The sequence below is a fragment of the Euphorbia lathyris genome, chromosome 5 (genome assembly GCF_963576675.1).
Source record: "Euphorbia lathyris chromosome 5, ddEupLath1.1, whole genome shotgun sequence".
Lineage (NCBI taxonomy): Eukaryota > Viridiplantae > Streptophyta > Magnoliopsida > Malpighiales > Euphorbiaceae > Euphorbia > Euphorbia lathyris.
In genome coordinates this window covers 45,474,115-45,490,640 of record NC_088914.1, presented here as the reverse complement: position 1 = coordinate 45,490,640, position 16,526 = coordinate 45,474,115, and the positions used below count along the sequence as shown (strand labels likewise).

Genomic DNA, 16,526 nt, shown 5'->3' with positions numbered 1-16,526 from the left:
AAGTCTTGTCTGGCTGGTCAAAATAAAATGAAATTAGTCCAATCCTTCCATACAAAAAAACCGACAAGTTATTTCAAGGATGAACCAACACAGGAAAAAGGTCTTGTTTTCATCCGAAGATAAGTGTTGGTGCATTTCTATGAGGAACGATTTTGTATACTTCGTAAAACAAGTTTCAACCTCGTGGAGATGGACCGTTTCAAGTATTAGATTCTTTCAATGATAATGCCGACAAGATCAACTTACACGATGAATATAATGTGTCTTCTACATTTAAGGTTGTTGATGTATCTTTGTTGATGCAAATTTCAATTCAATGATGAATCCTCTTGAGCAGGGAGAGAATGATGAAATCCCAGACTTGAGGATTGATCTTCAGAGCAACACGAATGAAACTCCTGGAAGGATTCATTACCCAAACTAAAGCTAAAAAACTCTAAGAGGAATTGGGAACGTATATGGTGTCAATGTTAGAAGTCTTGCACACAAGCGAGTTGCGTTAGAGTGACAAACCCTTATCCAATTTACCAATACTATACCTCCATTTATTACGTTAGAAGTGCATTGCACCATTTAAACGTTAAAAGTACAATTATGTACCAACATTAGAGATATTTTTATAATTTTTTCCAATTTAAAAATATCAGTTAGCATTAGTCTAACTTAAATGATACACTTGCACCACATGTAGGTCTTTGACAAAATAAATACAGCTTAATGGGAATTTTTTTTTTTTTTTTTTTTTTAATAAAATGAAGGATCTGGAATAGGATTCGCTGTTATTTTAAATATCGGCAAAATCTACAATTGCAAGGAAAACAGAAGAAATGTAATGTTTTGGTAACCTTAAAGATTCTCTATAAATTTTTAAAAAAATGGAAGCAAAATAACTCAAACGTTCAAGCATAAGAGATCTCTTTTCTATTTCTAAGACCATTTTTTCCCAATTCTAATCTTCTTCACTTTATTTTAATTGGATTCGAGTGTCTTCTTCCAAGCATTTGGAACACCTGCATTTGAAACCATAATCTGCTAGCAACGATTGCCTTTCTTCAAACGGAAGGTCCTCTTCGATGTATGAAATAGTAATCTGAAAATGCGAGATGAAGATTTTTCAGTCGAAATCCATATTCTTTATTAATAGCTTCAGTCATGTTTCTCATCAAGAAGGCGGTTCAATGAGTAAATGGACTACCTCTTCGCCTGCAGAAATGGTTCTGAGGGCAATAATTGTGGCTTGTCCATCCCTGTCCTACAATTCATGAATCCCACCATGAAAGTTAAATTATCACTGAAAACAAACCAATAACTCCATAGGTATGTAAGAATTGAACATACTTCCTCTCTCTTGAAAGCTCTTGCATTTGGGCAGCATGAGTGATTCATACAACTCTGCAAAGGATAGAATGCGGTACCTAATGCAAAATCAAGTACCAGTAATCATTGGCAAGTAATGACAAATATACATGATGCAAAAAAACTTCCAAGATACTTGAAGACATGGCAAAGCATGTGATCAAAAAGTATACTGTGAAAGAGATGTAGCAAAACTAATTTATATTCCATCAAGTAGTTGCTTCCATCCACTCACTAGAGTCAGTAAATTATGCCTATAGCAATCCCTAATCAGACATACCAAACTGAACAGCGAACAGTAACGCCTGCTGGTTGCCAAGGAAAAATGATCCTCAATTAGGTGAAGTCATGCTTACAGAACAGATCCCGCTAATGTTAAGGTATGTGTAGAATCCTATCGAGTTCGGTTTTCCTAATTAGGATAGAAATTTGGAACTTCTTCTTTAAGTGAATCCTACTAGGAAAAAGGATTGTACTTTTAGACCTATATAAGCAATGGTTGTTTTGTACTCTTGGGATATGCATATGTGCGAGTTTTCGGTGTAATTGCATCTCATGTCATTTGAAAGTTAGGGACTTGGGTAAAAAATGAGATACTGTTGTAATACCAATTTGACGAGTACTAATGAATTATGTGCTCCTCGCCTGTGGATGTAGCAAAAATAGTAGAACCACGTAAATCTATTGTTCTTGTGATTGAACGTCTTATTTCTTGTTCCTCATATCAAGCTTAATATAGTCAACACCGATAAGTTCCTAATAACTAATCAATCGTATGCCCGCATAAAAGCATGACAATTGGTTCTTTTCTTGCCATTCAGATATCATAGAAGATAAATTTGGAAAATAGAATCCTTAGCCTAATAGCTCTCTTATTCACACAATAAATAAAAAACACAATAACAACTTGGGTTTACTGTACAAGAAACAGCATTCTTGCACGGAACAATAGAAAAACAGAAAAGTTCTCTACTCAATGTTGTGCCGTAATATGGAAAGAAGAGAATTGAAAGTTTAACTTGGATGAATCAACTCTGAGTACTAAAGACTGCAATAAAATTAAATCTTACCTTGACAACAAACTGAATAGCCATCACCAAGAGCATCCAGAAAAGGTTTTGTTATTTCCTCAGCTTTTCTCTGTAATGCATAATCTAAATGAGACCATAATTCAATATCCCATATATGAGATTCAGGAACTCAGAAAGATAAACACTCTGGACCTTTTCAGGATATGGAAGATCATCAATATACAAAAAGTAATCCTCTACTGGAGATGCTACAACCAAATCACTGTCAGAAACGGAACTTCAAACTATTACCTGAACTCTCAAGTGAATCACACATACGATAAACAAGCCAACAGTATCCATTACCAGGAAGAATATTAAATTAGAAAAATATACTAAGATAATATAAATGAAATATATTATAATGGAAACCGGGATTGTTGCAAAAAGGAGAAAATGGAACCCTTAAGAATCGTGATGCTTACAGATTATTCAGCTCAAACATGCCAACAATATGCCCATAGATTTCAAGAGAGAATACTATGTTGTGTCAAGGACTTCAGCTACAAGAGATAAAAAGTAGTAGAAATGACAAAAAAGAAAACAACATATGGAATAGGATACATGGCTCGCATTCTGGGTCGAAGATAGCATTCGTGAGGAGTTGCAGTGACTGCAAAATTTCAGAACAATTAGGACCCAGCATAAGAATACACACAGACAAATAACTGTAGGTTTCATCTGTAGACAAAGCGTGTATCCATAGTTTAATGTATCAAAGTTACATTTCAAGAAATATATATGCAGCCATTTTGGTAAGAATAAAAATGCATCAAAAGATGAAAATAAAAGGTTGCCCATAAAAAGAGCATAACATACTAACCTAAAGTTATTGTGTGGAAAGGTTACAATAAAAATTGAAGATACATATAATTGCCTTAATGTTTGAATACCAACACGTGGTTTTGTGAATAATCGTACATTTATTCATCAAAAGAATAACCTATTTATAGGCAGATTACAAATGTACAGATAACCTAGGTTAACTAATCTCCTAAAGTCAGGAACTAATTTCACTAATTTCCTAACAATCAGCAATATACAAAATAAGATAATCTCTAATTAGTTAGTATCCTTAAGGGATAAATACCAAATAACTAAAAAGATATTTATATAAATCTACACTCCCCCTCAAGCTGGGTTATGTATATCATACATTCCCAGCTTGCACACTAGTTCATCAAAAATAGTCCTAGGAAGAGCTTTGGTAAGAATGTCAGCAGTTTGCAGTTTTGATGGAGTATAGATAGTCTGAATTGTGGGATTTTTTTATCTTCTCAGTGATGAAGTGTCGATCTATCTCAATGTGTTTTGTTGTGTCATGTTGAACTGGATTTTTAGCGATACTGATGGCAGCTTGATTATCACAAAGCATTTTTATAGGTTCTCCTGCAAAGAGATTCAGTTCACTCAATAATCTTTTTAGCCAAATCCCTTCACAAATACCAAGAGCTAGAGCTCTAAATTCTGCTTCAGCTGAACTTCTAGAAACTACTGATTGTTTCTTACTTCTCCATGTCACTAGATTACCCCAAACATAAGAGCAATATCCTGTAGTACTCCTCCTAACTTTCTTATCTCCTGCAGACTTTGACATCTCAGGATTCATCTTGAGGTACCTTAAGATTCTAGTAACTGCTTCCATGTGTTCTTCGGTAGGATTGTTCATGTATTGACTGACGACACTAACCGAGAAACCAATATCAGGTCTGGTATGAGATAGATAGATCAAGCGACCAACTAATCTTTGATATCTTCCTTTGTCCACCGGTGTTGTATTTATTTCTAACCCAATTTTCTTATTGGAGTCCATTGGAGTTGAGACTGGTTTGCATCCAAGCATTCTTGTTTCCTTTAGTAAGTCTAGGACATACTTGCGTTGAGAAACAAAGATGCCATGCTTTGGTCGAGCAAATTCCATGCCAAGAAAGTATCTAAGACTTCCAAGATCTTTAATCTCGAATTCCTTAGATAGGAAGTCTTTCAATCTTTCAATCTCTTCCTTGTAATCACCTGTCATTATTATGTCATCTACATAAACAATTAGGATAGCTATCCTTTTATCAGATGAAAATTTCACAAACAAAGTGTGATCTGCTTGACATTGAGTGTACCCATTTTGAGTGATTGATTTAGTGAATCTACTAAACCATGCCCGTGGAGATTGTTTAAGGCCATACAAAGATTTCTTGAGTTTGCAAACTTTTCCCTGGTTTGAAGAGTTCTCGAAACCTGGCGGAATGTCCATATAAACTTCTTCTTCAAGGTCACCCTTCAGGAAGGCATTCTTCACATCAAATTGGTGTAGAGGCCAGTCTTTATTTGCAGCAAGAGATAGTAATACACGAATAGTGTTGAGCTTTGCAACAGGAGCAAATGTTTCTTGATAATCAATTCCGTAGGACTGAGTGAATCCTTTAGCAACAAGGCGAGCTTTAAACCTCTCAATATTGCCATCCGCTTTGTATTTGACTGTAAAGACCCACTTGCAACCCACTAATCTTTTTCTAGGTGGTAGATTTGTGATTGTCCATGTGTTGTTTTTTAGCAAAGCATCAATCTCATTTTGAACAGCTTCTTTCCAGCGTGAATCACTTAGTGCCTCTTGAATAGTGTGAGGAATCTGTATATTATCAATGGTGGAGACAAAAGCATGATAGGATGGTGATAATATTTTATAGGAAACAAAATTGCCAATAGGATGTTCTGTACATTTACGAACTCCCTTTCTCAATGCAATAGGCAGATCTGAATCATCATTTATTTGAGCAATATTATCAAGGTCAGAATTACTTAAACCTGAATGAGCCTCTGAAAGAGAATTCGGTTCCGATTCATGACGGTCCTCTGGATGTGTTATGTGCTCTATATCGTTACCAGATTTTTTCTTTCTTGTATAGACAAGAGTTTCTCTGTTTTCTGGTTCTTGATGAGGGGCAAGGATCATAAATGGACTTGTCAAAGATGAACCTGAGGATTGGGAACCTAAGGGATTAGACTGAGGACTAGATAAACCTTGATTTTCTGTGACTTGAGAGGTGGAGGGACCCTCATGATAAATGCCAATAAATGGAGTGTTGATACTTGGAGCAGTATCCCAAATATGAGATTCACTAGTATTCTCCCACTGAATCTCATTTTCTGAGTGATAGGAGAATAACATTTATAACCTTTTTTATGAGAGGAATAGCCAATAAAAATGCACTTGATAGATTTGGGATCTAACTTACTACGATTTTGAGAAGGAAGATGAACGAAGGCTGTACAACCAAAGACCTTAGGATCAAGAAGAGTTATGAACCTCGTGTGAGGGAATGATTTCATGACAGTGTGACACGGAGTTTTAAAATTGAGTACACGAGAAGGCATACGGTTAATAAGATAGGTAGCTGTAAGGACAGCTTCTCCCTAGAGATATTTGGGAACTTGAGTAGAAAACATGAGAGAACGAGCAACTTCTAAGAGATGTCTATTTTTCCGTTCGGCAATCCCATTTTGCTGTGAGTATTGACACAAGAGCTCAAGTGTATAATACCCTCTTGTGTGAGATAGGAACCAAGAATGGAATTGAAGAAATCTTTAGCATTGTCGGTCTTGAGGATTTGTATTTTAGTGTGAAACTGAGTTTGAATCATAGAGTGAAAATTCCTAAAAATTTCACTAAATTCTGATTTTGTTTTCATGAGGAATACCCAAGTTAATCTAGAATGATCATCTATAAAAGATACAAACCATTTCTATCCCGCAATAGCATTTACACGGGAAGGGTCCCACACGTCACTATGAATCAATGAAAATGGTTTGGATGATTTATATGGTATTCTAGGATAGGTATTTCAAGTATGTTTTGCAAGTTGACAGATTTCACAGCAAAAGGAGTTTGGATTTTTATTAATAAATAAGGAAGGAAACATCTTTGACAAATACAAGAAATTTGGATGACCAAGACGATAATGCCATAACATAATATCACTATCTTTATTTGAAATAGACTCATTATTTAAAGAAAACAAACTGAACTTCTGAGCTGTTCCAATTGGTGGAGTGTGATCTTGTAGGATATAGAGCCCAGAACACATCTTAGCACTGCCAATCATCTTCCCCGAATCCAATTCCTGAAACACACACAGATTTGAATAAAACTTAGTCACACAATTGAGATCACGAGTAAATTTACTGATAGATAGTAAATTACAGTCTAGTTTCGGCACATAAAGAACAGATGTGAAAGTTAGATTCTGATTTATTTTTACTGAACCCAAGCCCCTCAACCTTAGATGATGTACCGTCGGAAATTTTCACTGTATGATGTTCTGAGCTCGGGTGAAACTCAAAAAAAATATTTGCATCACCTGTCATATGATCTGATGCTCCAGAATCAAGGATCCAAGGATTAGTAGGTCTTTTATTGACAACAAGAGCTACTGAATGATTACCTTTCATGGCTAACAGCCCTGTACCAGGTGTAGTTATGTTGGACTGACTCAAGAGTTTCTGAAGTGCCTCTAACTATGCTTTAGTAAACGGTGATGAATCAGATCCACTTTCTGTTCCTTCAGCAATGATACTTGAAGTGGCAGCAGTATGTCCATGACTTTCCTCGTCTTTCCATGACGCTTTCCATGAATTTTCCAGCATGTTTCCTTGAAATGTCCAAGCTTACGACAATGATCACACCATGGACGTCCCTTCTGTTGTCGATTAAATTGGTTGGTACCTTGGAATTGTCCTCGGGCAGCAAGGGCAGAGGAGTCCTGAGCAGCTGGAAGGATAGAAGAGCCCATCATGACTTTCTTCCTGCTTTCTTCATGTCGAACCTCTGAGAATGCTTCTTTGACTTGAGGAAGGGGCTTGGTACTCATGATTCTACTCCTGACTGCATCAAGATCCTTATTGAGGCCATGGAGAAACTTGAACGTTCTCTTTTTCTCCACAATGCTCTTGTATAGAGTAGTATCTGCAGGGCACTTCCAAGAGTAGGATTCGAACAGATCCAGTTGTTGCCAACAGCGTGTAAGAGTGTTGAAGTATTGAGTGACTGAGGTATCTTCTTGGCGGAGATCATAGAGAGCAGCCTCAATTTCGAATAATTCTGATGTACAGTAAAACCTCTATATAGGAATACTCTATATAAGAATAACCTCCAATTTGTTATAAAAAATTTCGGTCCCAACTTGGGCCGGTTATAAATAAGAATAACCTCCCAAATGTTAATTGTTATACATAATCCAAGTCCCACCTTTAGAAACTATACCTCCATATAGGAATAATTATGTAAATAATGTATATATGTATTAAGGATTTAAACAAAATTTATTAAAAAATTTAAAAATTATTGAGATTAAATATGAGTTGGCACACAAATTCCAACTTTAACTATAAATTCTTACCATTTTCCCATAAAACTCTTTTCTTTATGTATTGGAAACTAAACTCAAAACTCTTCCAATTCTTTAGGTATTGGAAATAAAACTCGTAGACTTGATATGCTAAACATTAAATTTATAAACTTTAAGTGTTGATTTTTTTTTTTGGTACCAAACTCTATATAAGAATAACCTCCCAATTGTTATACAAATTGTCCGGTCCCAAACGTATTCCTATATAGAGGTTTTACTGTATTTTCAGAAATTGAATAAGAATCTTTTACAGCATCCCATAGTTCTTTAGCTGTAGCGTACAAGAGAAAATTTTCTCCAATCTCATTACTCATGGAACTAATCAGCCATGACTTAATCATGTGATTATCAGCTTTCCAAGTTTTGTACTTTGGATCATCAGTTTTTGGAGCAACTACCTCTCCGGTGAGGTATTCCTCTTTCTCTTTTCCACCGATATACATCATCACAGATTGTGACCATTGGAGATAGTTGTGGCCATTGAATTTGTGGCTGGTAACCACAGAGGCAGCCTCGGTACCGTGAGATGAAGAGCCAACTATGAGAGGTGGGTTCGAGATTAAGGAGGGATGGGAGGAGTCTTTTTCTGTTGTCATGGTGTTTTAGGTTAAGAGCGGCTTGAGAAAGAGGAGAAGAACGGCTGCTTTAGGTTAACACCAGGAAGGACGGCTGCTTTAGGTTAAAAAAAACGGCTGGAGAAAGATACGATTAGAGTAAAGAGAGCTCTGATACCATGTGGTTTTGTGAATAATCGTATGTTTATTCATCAAAAGAATAACCTATTTATAGGCAGATTACAAATGTATAGATAACCTAGGTTAACTAATCTCCTAAAGTCAGGAACTAATTTCCTAACAATCAGCAATATACAAAATAAGATAATCTCTAATTAGTTAGTATCCTTAAGGGATAAATACCAAATAACTAAAAAGATATTTATATAAATCTACACAACATATGTTTGCTTCATACACTTTGCAGTAAGATGACAGTTCCAACTTTTTGGTCTGTTTTGTTCCATAATAGAATATCCAATTGGTTATTTTTAAAGTAATACTGGCATGCAGAAAATAACGAAAAAGAGAAACCCAAGTTAAGAGGTAATAAAAAGAGAAACAAGTAGCCAAAGATAAACGAGCCACGTGAAAGTTAAACGTAAAATATCAAATCCCAGAAACTATAGCTATTATCTGCATTTTGGAGTTTTTTTTCTTTTTAAGAATCTGTATTTTGGAGTTGAGTGCTATTCTTTGTTTATTTTAATTCCAAGTTCCAACCAATAGCTCCTCATCAGTAACTATTAATATTAATACATATCATGCTAGTATCTTATAAGTAAAATTACAATGATTATGAGTCATATAAGTAACCGAGGCAACATGTTGTCCAGAAAGTCGAATTCATGACATAATTATTTCATAGATTAGCTAACAAAAAGTAAAATATTTATGTTGGATCAGACAAGAACATGCATGAAGACAAGGAGTGTATGAGGCAGAAAGACTGCACAAACTGGCTTTAGCTTACTCAATGTTCAAATCTTACCGTGAATGCAAGATCTCTAACATCCATCCTAAAAGCAGTTTCGTGGGAACAATCAACATCATCTGGCAGTGAAATGCATTCCCACCACCTAAAAGTTCAAAAAAAAAAAAAAGTTCTTGAGTTTTGTGTATTTGCTTAGAACAATGGGCATCTCTTTATTTTGTGTACTCTATGCACCACCAACTAGAGTTTCGATATCACTCTTTCTAAGAGAAGGATTGAGACCCTCTCCTATCTTTCCAAAAAAGGTGCCAAGTTTATTTAATCCTAATCCGTCATGAAATATGAAGGGAGATTTGAAGTTTATTATAATTGATTTCTTTAATTCAAAATGTACTCATTTAAAATTTGATTGCAATTAATGGCATTAAGATTCTTCTCACTCTTCTCTCTCAACACCTTCTCATCCTTAAAATTCTAGTTTCTAGTTTCTCCAGATTTTTTCTCATTGAAAAACAAAAATCTCCATTATCATCCTTAAAATTCTGATATGGGGAATGGACATTTATTTTAATCAACTAAACTGAAACTTGTGTTGCGATAAAGTTGAAATTATGGGGAATTTGGAATTGAATTAGAAAATGCTGAAATAAAACCTGGGACTTGCTTTCTTCACAGCCGTGAAGGGTGGGTTATAAATGAAAATAAGAATTCCTTAGGTTCATGATTCATTTCCATTAGCATACTCATGAAGAACTGCAAACTCTTTTCATACGCTGGAATAAGCTAAGTGACCAGAGGAGAATCTCGTTATCTGCTCTACAGCCCGCTAAACATTTTCTACCCTTATAAATCCGAACTGCCTCTTCATCTTCCAGCATTGTTGTAGAACATTCCATTTCGCACTTCCTCTTATATTTCAACTTTCTCTATGAAGTTTTCAAACTTGAAATCCCAACAATTCATTCATATGGGTTTTCTCTAGTTGTTCAAGAAAAGCATAAAATAGAATTTCATCAATTACTAGTCCATAATTAATAATTATAAAAAAAAGGTACGCAACAAGATACAAAAACTGATAAGAAAAGAAAATCCACAGAGATTAGAAAGTTCAAATATAGCTACTGTTGAAGTTTTCCTTTCTTCATTTCTATTTTAAAAAAGAAAAACCATTTTTAAAGCATATTTATTGTTATTTTCTTCACTTTGAAGCAACCAACCATTTCTAAGTTCAATAACAGAGGAAAAATATCAGATTCTTCATTGGAACTGTAATTTGGAATTGAAATGGTATTTTGGTGTATCAAAGTATAAAGGTTCAGTTGGAGCTGTGTCTGTGTTGCTGCTCATTTTCAGCCCTCTGGTAGGAGAATCCAATTAATGAAGTGCGAGAACACAGCGAAGATGACCTTATTGGCGTTGATGATGACATTGTAAACAAGATGACAGACAAGGAATTAAATAAGGATTAAATTGGCGTTGAGAGAGAGACTGAGGAGAAATTTAATGCCATTTATGTTGCACGGAAACGGACACCGTGAAATGTTATTTTTAATAAAATTTAGCTAGGAAATGGTAATGGAAACGGACAAGAAACGCTAGCGAAGAAGAGTTTCCGTGCAACATAGAATGCCATCAATTGCCAGATTTTTAAATGGGTTTATTCTTTAAGTAAAAGATTGATTATAATAAACTTCAAATCCTAACCCATCATATGAAATGAAGGGTTTAGGATTAAAAAAACTTGACCTATCCTGTTTTTGTAAAACAGGAGAGGATCTCAATCTTTAAGAGAAATCAAATTTCTTACTCAGATATCTAAAGCCTTTCTTCCACAGTTATGCATCAGACAATGTCATAAAGCTGGTACCGTACATAATATGTACCTTCTCTTGTATCCTATCGATATTGGCTTCCATGCCTCCAGAAGTAAAGGCAGTTCAGAATGGTCCAAAGCAGCAGAATATTTGTACTTGCTTTGTCGCTTTATATGCGCAGCTTTTAGCTTCCTATATCTCAGAATGGTAAAAGCTATTGTCTGTCAACAAAAAAAAAAGTTCTCAAGAAGGTTGATATTCCATGTCTCATAGAAATATTAGAACAATCTATTCAAAATTTAAGCTGTATTGCCTTTCATTTATACCAAAAATTAGTTGCATCGCACTTTGCAATGCCATTCAGATAGAACAAATCAAAATTTTGTCAAAATAAAAAAAAAAAAATCCAGCAATGTATTGGGCTGAAATATATAGTTTGCCTTTCAGGCATGACAGTCATCAAGAAGTTCCGTGCTTTTAATTTTAACTAGTTTAACATGTAGCTAGACATAAAGCGTTAAACAAAGGAGGGTTTCATAAAGTAAAAATTTGTGTAGTTTGAATTTTATCCAACTCTTTCAAATTTTATTTTCTTTCATCCTATTAGACATCCAATAATTGGCAGAAATTGTATCTAGAGTTAAGAGTCATAACATTGAGATATTGTCTATAATGAGCTGACTCTGATTGATATGTTCATTGATAGGTGAGGTACATATGTTTCCTCATTTGAATAGGTTTCATTTAAAACCCTCCAAAAAGCTAAGCTCCCCCTATCTTATCTCTCTTACTTCACTTAAAATCAGCAAAACTAAAACATTTTGATGACCAGATTATGGTCAGGTGATCTCCAATCAACTAGATTGAATCTTACTCAGCCTTGTGCAATTCAGGATAGATTCAAGCCCCACGGAATGTTCCCTACCACTGCATTTTAAAAATTATAAAGCACATGCAATGTCCAAAAAACTGAACTAAAGAAATAAGATGAAAAAGTTCAAGCAAAAGACAGGGTCAATGGGCCTGTTTATCCCTATCAGATGTAATGTAAAAAAATATAAAAAAAAATGAAAGTTGCTGGTCTCTGACTACCTACGAGTCTCATTCCCCACCACTGCCAAAAAAAGGGGGAAAATGCCCCAACACAAATACATGTTTTTACTTGGGTAAAAAAACCATGCCAAACACAGCCTTTCCAGTAGATAATGCAAACTATAGATAATTTTATTTAAATTTGATCCAAATACATTCACCAATGAAATCTTAAAGTGCTCTAGATTGGTGTCCATAGAATGATCTAACTCAAAACAGAAGCAGCAGAGTTCGTAGTTTATAGATCTTTTAGTAGATACTAATCTGTATGGTTCAAGTTCATCACAACAAATCAAAGCTTTTGTATCATATCTAGACCTATATAATATTTCAGGTTGCCCAATTTAAAACAAGGAAAAAAACGAGATGGAATTTACCTTGGCAGCAAGGAGGAAGATATCATTTGTTTCTGTAAAATAAAAGTATGTAGATAGGGAACACAAATATGATGAGTTAGACTAATATAATGAGATAGACTTGAACAGGAATGGCCCTAAATTTAGACCTTACCATCAGCATGTTGTATAAATTTCAAAAGCGCCTCTCTAGATGGTGATTCTGAACTCTCCCCGATACAAAGTAAGGAATGAGACGATTGCCAATCTGCTTCTGCACACAATTTGCTAAACCATTTTGGCAATATTGTTAGAAAAGGAATGGCTCATGGTTGGTGCCTAATAAACACAAGTAGCAAGAGCAGATTTTTCCAGAAATACATGCAATGAAACTACACATGGAAACAGAATAAAATCAAGATCAGGAGCCTTAGCTGAAAATGGTCCAGTCAAAACGACCAATTAAAACCCTGCAAACTATCATATAGCAGCATCCATCCTCCCACAAGATTTTGACTTGCTAAGTTTTCTAAGAGCTTTTAAGACATTTGAAGTGGAAAGCCACTATGTCCTAGTGTGGTTAATAGAAAATCAAAAGTTGTTGGCTAGAGATAATCGCCTCATTGCACTCTTTGGTGATATTATTCAGGTATCCAGTCCCAAATCTGATTATAATTTATAACATGCACCGTATCAAATGGAAGAACAGCATAATTTATGCCGTAATTGCAAATAAATATCTCAGGAACCCCCAACTGCTGTTCAGGAATCATGTATTCTGGTTGTAGCTGTTAAATATGCAACATACTTCACAACACAGAGGACCAATGCATGCATGCATTAACAAGAGAAAGATTAGATTAACTAGAGGAGAGATTTGAAATGAAATATTATGTCACAAGAGAATAACCAATTAACAAAGTTTAATGGCCTTGCTTACTACCTACAGTAGAAAGCTTCTCCACATCCGCCTGGACAAGAAATGGCTGCAGGCATGGGAAACTTGTCTGATTGAGGCAACACCAATTTGCCACTCATTAATGATTCCACAACTCCGGTAGGCAAAGGAACTTCGTTATTGGAACCGTTGGAAGCACCTTTTGCAAAATCTTCACAATTATTCATGTGGCCATCACCCTCTTCATCGGATGAATTAAAATCACATAAATCAGTTGAAATATGTGAGTTTATTCCCTTATCACATATATTGCTTGCTGAGAGGCCTAGATTTTGCAAATAGAGCTTCCTCCCAATCTGAAGTTCTATTGAACCAATAAATTGAAAACAAAAGCTGCAGACCATACAGTCAATCTGCAAATTGGACAAAGTAAAAGGAGAATAGAAAATTGGAACCTTTTGAGCAATAGGAGGCAAGAACTATATAAGAAGAAGCTTCCATATTTCTGATACCTTGTTTGAAGGATGCTGATTACCAACAAGCATTTGATCCTTCAAAACAAGATCCCCTTCTTTGAAGCCTAAGTCAGCATAAACACCTGAAAAATATAATTACAGCCACACACCTTTTTAAATACACAGTAGTGATACCTCTATTAGAGATATTAACCAAATGAAGAAAAAATATGTAGGATCTTGTTCTGATTTTCTCTAGCCAAGGACTAGAATTGTTTTCTATACTTACGGAGCGTTTGGTATTCTATTGGGATAGGGATAAATGTTGGGATAGTGACAAGGATAAATGGTTGGGATAGGGATAAAAATATGATAGTCCAGAATTATTATTCAATGTTTGGTACGCGGGATAGGGATAGGGATAGGGATAAAATAATATATTTTACTATTTTAACCCTATTTAAACTACATAACATTAATTTGAGGGATAAGATGGACTTTTCCATCCTATTAAAATCGCAGGAGTTTATCCTGCCTCCTTATACCACCCCCTCCTGAGTATAGGATTTGAGGGATAAGAAGCTTATCCCTCATCCGTCTCACTCTTCTATCTCCCAAACAAACACGGGATAACTTATCTCGTGTTTTTTATCCCTATCTCACCTCCTATATCCCTTCTAACAAACACACCGTTAAAGTAAATCAATCTTACTTCGATAGCTACCCTTACATGATTGAAACAGTTTTGAAACTGCAACTCAACCAAGTAATTATATAATGCACCTTAACTGCAGATGTGTTGATCAGTTACATGAACCTTCTTCCTGGACTATTCATTTGATCATGCAATCGCATACAAATTCAAATATAATAGGAATATATGCCACAAAAGGCAACTTTTTGCAGTCGGTTCATTGACAAGGGGTCGTAGAAAAAAAGAACCTAATTTTTTATATGCAGTTGGAATACAAGAATCTGGGTAAAATTCAAGGGATGTTAATTACATACAACAACAACAACAACAAAGCCTTAGTCCCGAAATGATTCGGGGTCGGCTAACATGAACCATCATATAAAACCGTGAAAATCAAGTCGTGTCAGCGACACAGATTCGCTCCCTCCACTTCGTCCTATCCACTACCATATTTTCCTCAATTCCCAATAAACTCATATCACTCTCGATCACCCTCCTCCAAGTTTGCTTAGGTCTTCCCCTACCCCTCACCACTACATCCCTTTGCCACTCTTCGGTTCTCCTAACCGGCGCATCAAGCGCTCTACGTCTCACATGGCCAAACCACCTTAGTCGGTTTTCTCTCATTTTATTCTCAATAGATGTGACCCCTACTTTTGTCCTAATTATTTCATTACGCACCCGGTCCTTTCTCGTGTGACCACACATCCATCTCAACATACGCATCTCCGCCACCGACATCTTATGGATGTGGCAGTGTTTCACTGCCCAACACTCCATACCATATAACAATGCTGGTCTAATAATAGAACCTACAGCTTGGATCAGGAAAACATCTCTTCCCCCCCCCCCTGTGAATTGTGGTGTGATAGAATTACAAACAGGTCGTTTTCTGTCCAATGCACACACTGGACAAAGAAACCCATCTTGCTGATGAAACCACTCCTATCAAAATCTAATTAACAGTCATAAATCGTCACTGATTTTACATAGATAAATAAAAGTTATCATATCAGAAAGATGAATCAACAATATTTTACACACATGACAACGGCATGAGGGTCAAATTACAAAACCAATTAAATGGGACAACGAAACAAACAACTAAACAGAACGGAGGGGAAAAGAAGTCTAGTGTTGATGTTTTGAAATGAAAGGAATATTATGAAAATTAGCAAAATAATTAAAGTACCCTTTCCAAACTCGCCATTCTGTTTAACTTTGATACCACGGCATTGCCTACTGGATATCAGCTCGTCGAAATACTCCTAAACCATAATAAAAACCAAAAAAAAAGTTCAGTTGGAGCAAAGACTCGAACAGAACAACAGATATTCGCATATGTTGGACGTATTGAGGGGGAGAGAGAGAGATACAAGTACCTGAAGTTGGAAAGAAAAAGGAGGATGGAGAAGAGCGGAGATTTGAGAAGCACACTTTGTATCAATTGCACAGAGTTCGTCCATTTACAAAACCAAAAACCAGCGTTGTATCGATTGTTAACTATCTGATTCTGAGGTGTGACGGCTTAAGAGATGACCTTCCTATTGAACATTTGAAGCTTAATCAAATTTTTCTAACAGTGCTTGTAAAGAGTTTGAATGGAGGTAGATGTTAAACGATTCCAATTTCAGTCTCACATAATTGACGGTGATATAACCATAACACACCTCACTCATTATCTACCTAAATAACCGTACCCACGTTCAGTACGGTATCTCATGAGTAACTTCCTCCTTTATTCCTATAAATAGGTTTAAGTTCGAAGGAGAAGGGATTAGCTTTTAGAGAGAAAAAAGAATATTATATTTTAAGATATCTGACTTAAGCATCGGAGCGTTTGTGGGAAGATCGCTTCCCACACTGTAACAGGCTTGATCCTCAAAGAAGACGTTCAACCTTCATCCAGAGACGTTCAACCTTCA

General features: G+C 35.7%; 1 protein-coding gene across 1 annotated transcript; it reads right to left on the bottom strand.

Moving 5' to 3' along the window:
• Positions 1–758: 758 nt before the first annotated feature.
• LOC136229252 (histone-lysine N-methyltransferase ATXR2) lies at positions 759–16,253 on the bottom strand. Its single transcript, XM_066017905.1, has 15 exons — positions 15,984–16,253; positions 15,794–15,869; positions 13,965–14,050; positions 13,498–13,865; positions 12,730–12,842; positions 12,597–12,628; positions 11,197–11,348; positions 9,371–9,458; positions 2,991–3,039; positions 2,852–2,906; positions 2,580–2,649; positions 2,427–2,496; positions 1,339–1,415; positions 1,196–1,252; positions 759–1,090 (listed from the first exon to the last, which is right to left on the bottom strand). The coding sequence occupies exons 1-15, from the start codon at positions 16,065–16,067 to the stop codon at positions 965–967; spliced, it is 1,503 nt and encodes a 500-aa protein (XP_065873977.1). The 5' UTR covers positions 16,068–16,253; the 3' UTR covers positions 759–964.
• Between the last annotated feature and the right edge of the window lie 273 nt (positions 16,254–16,526).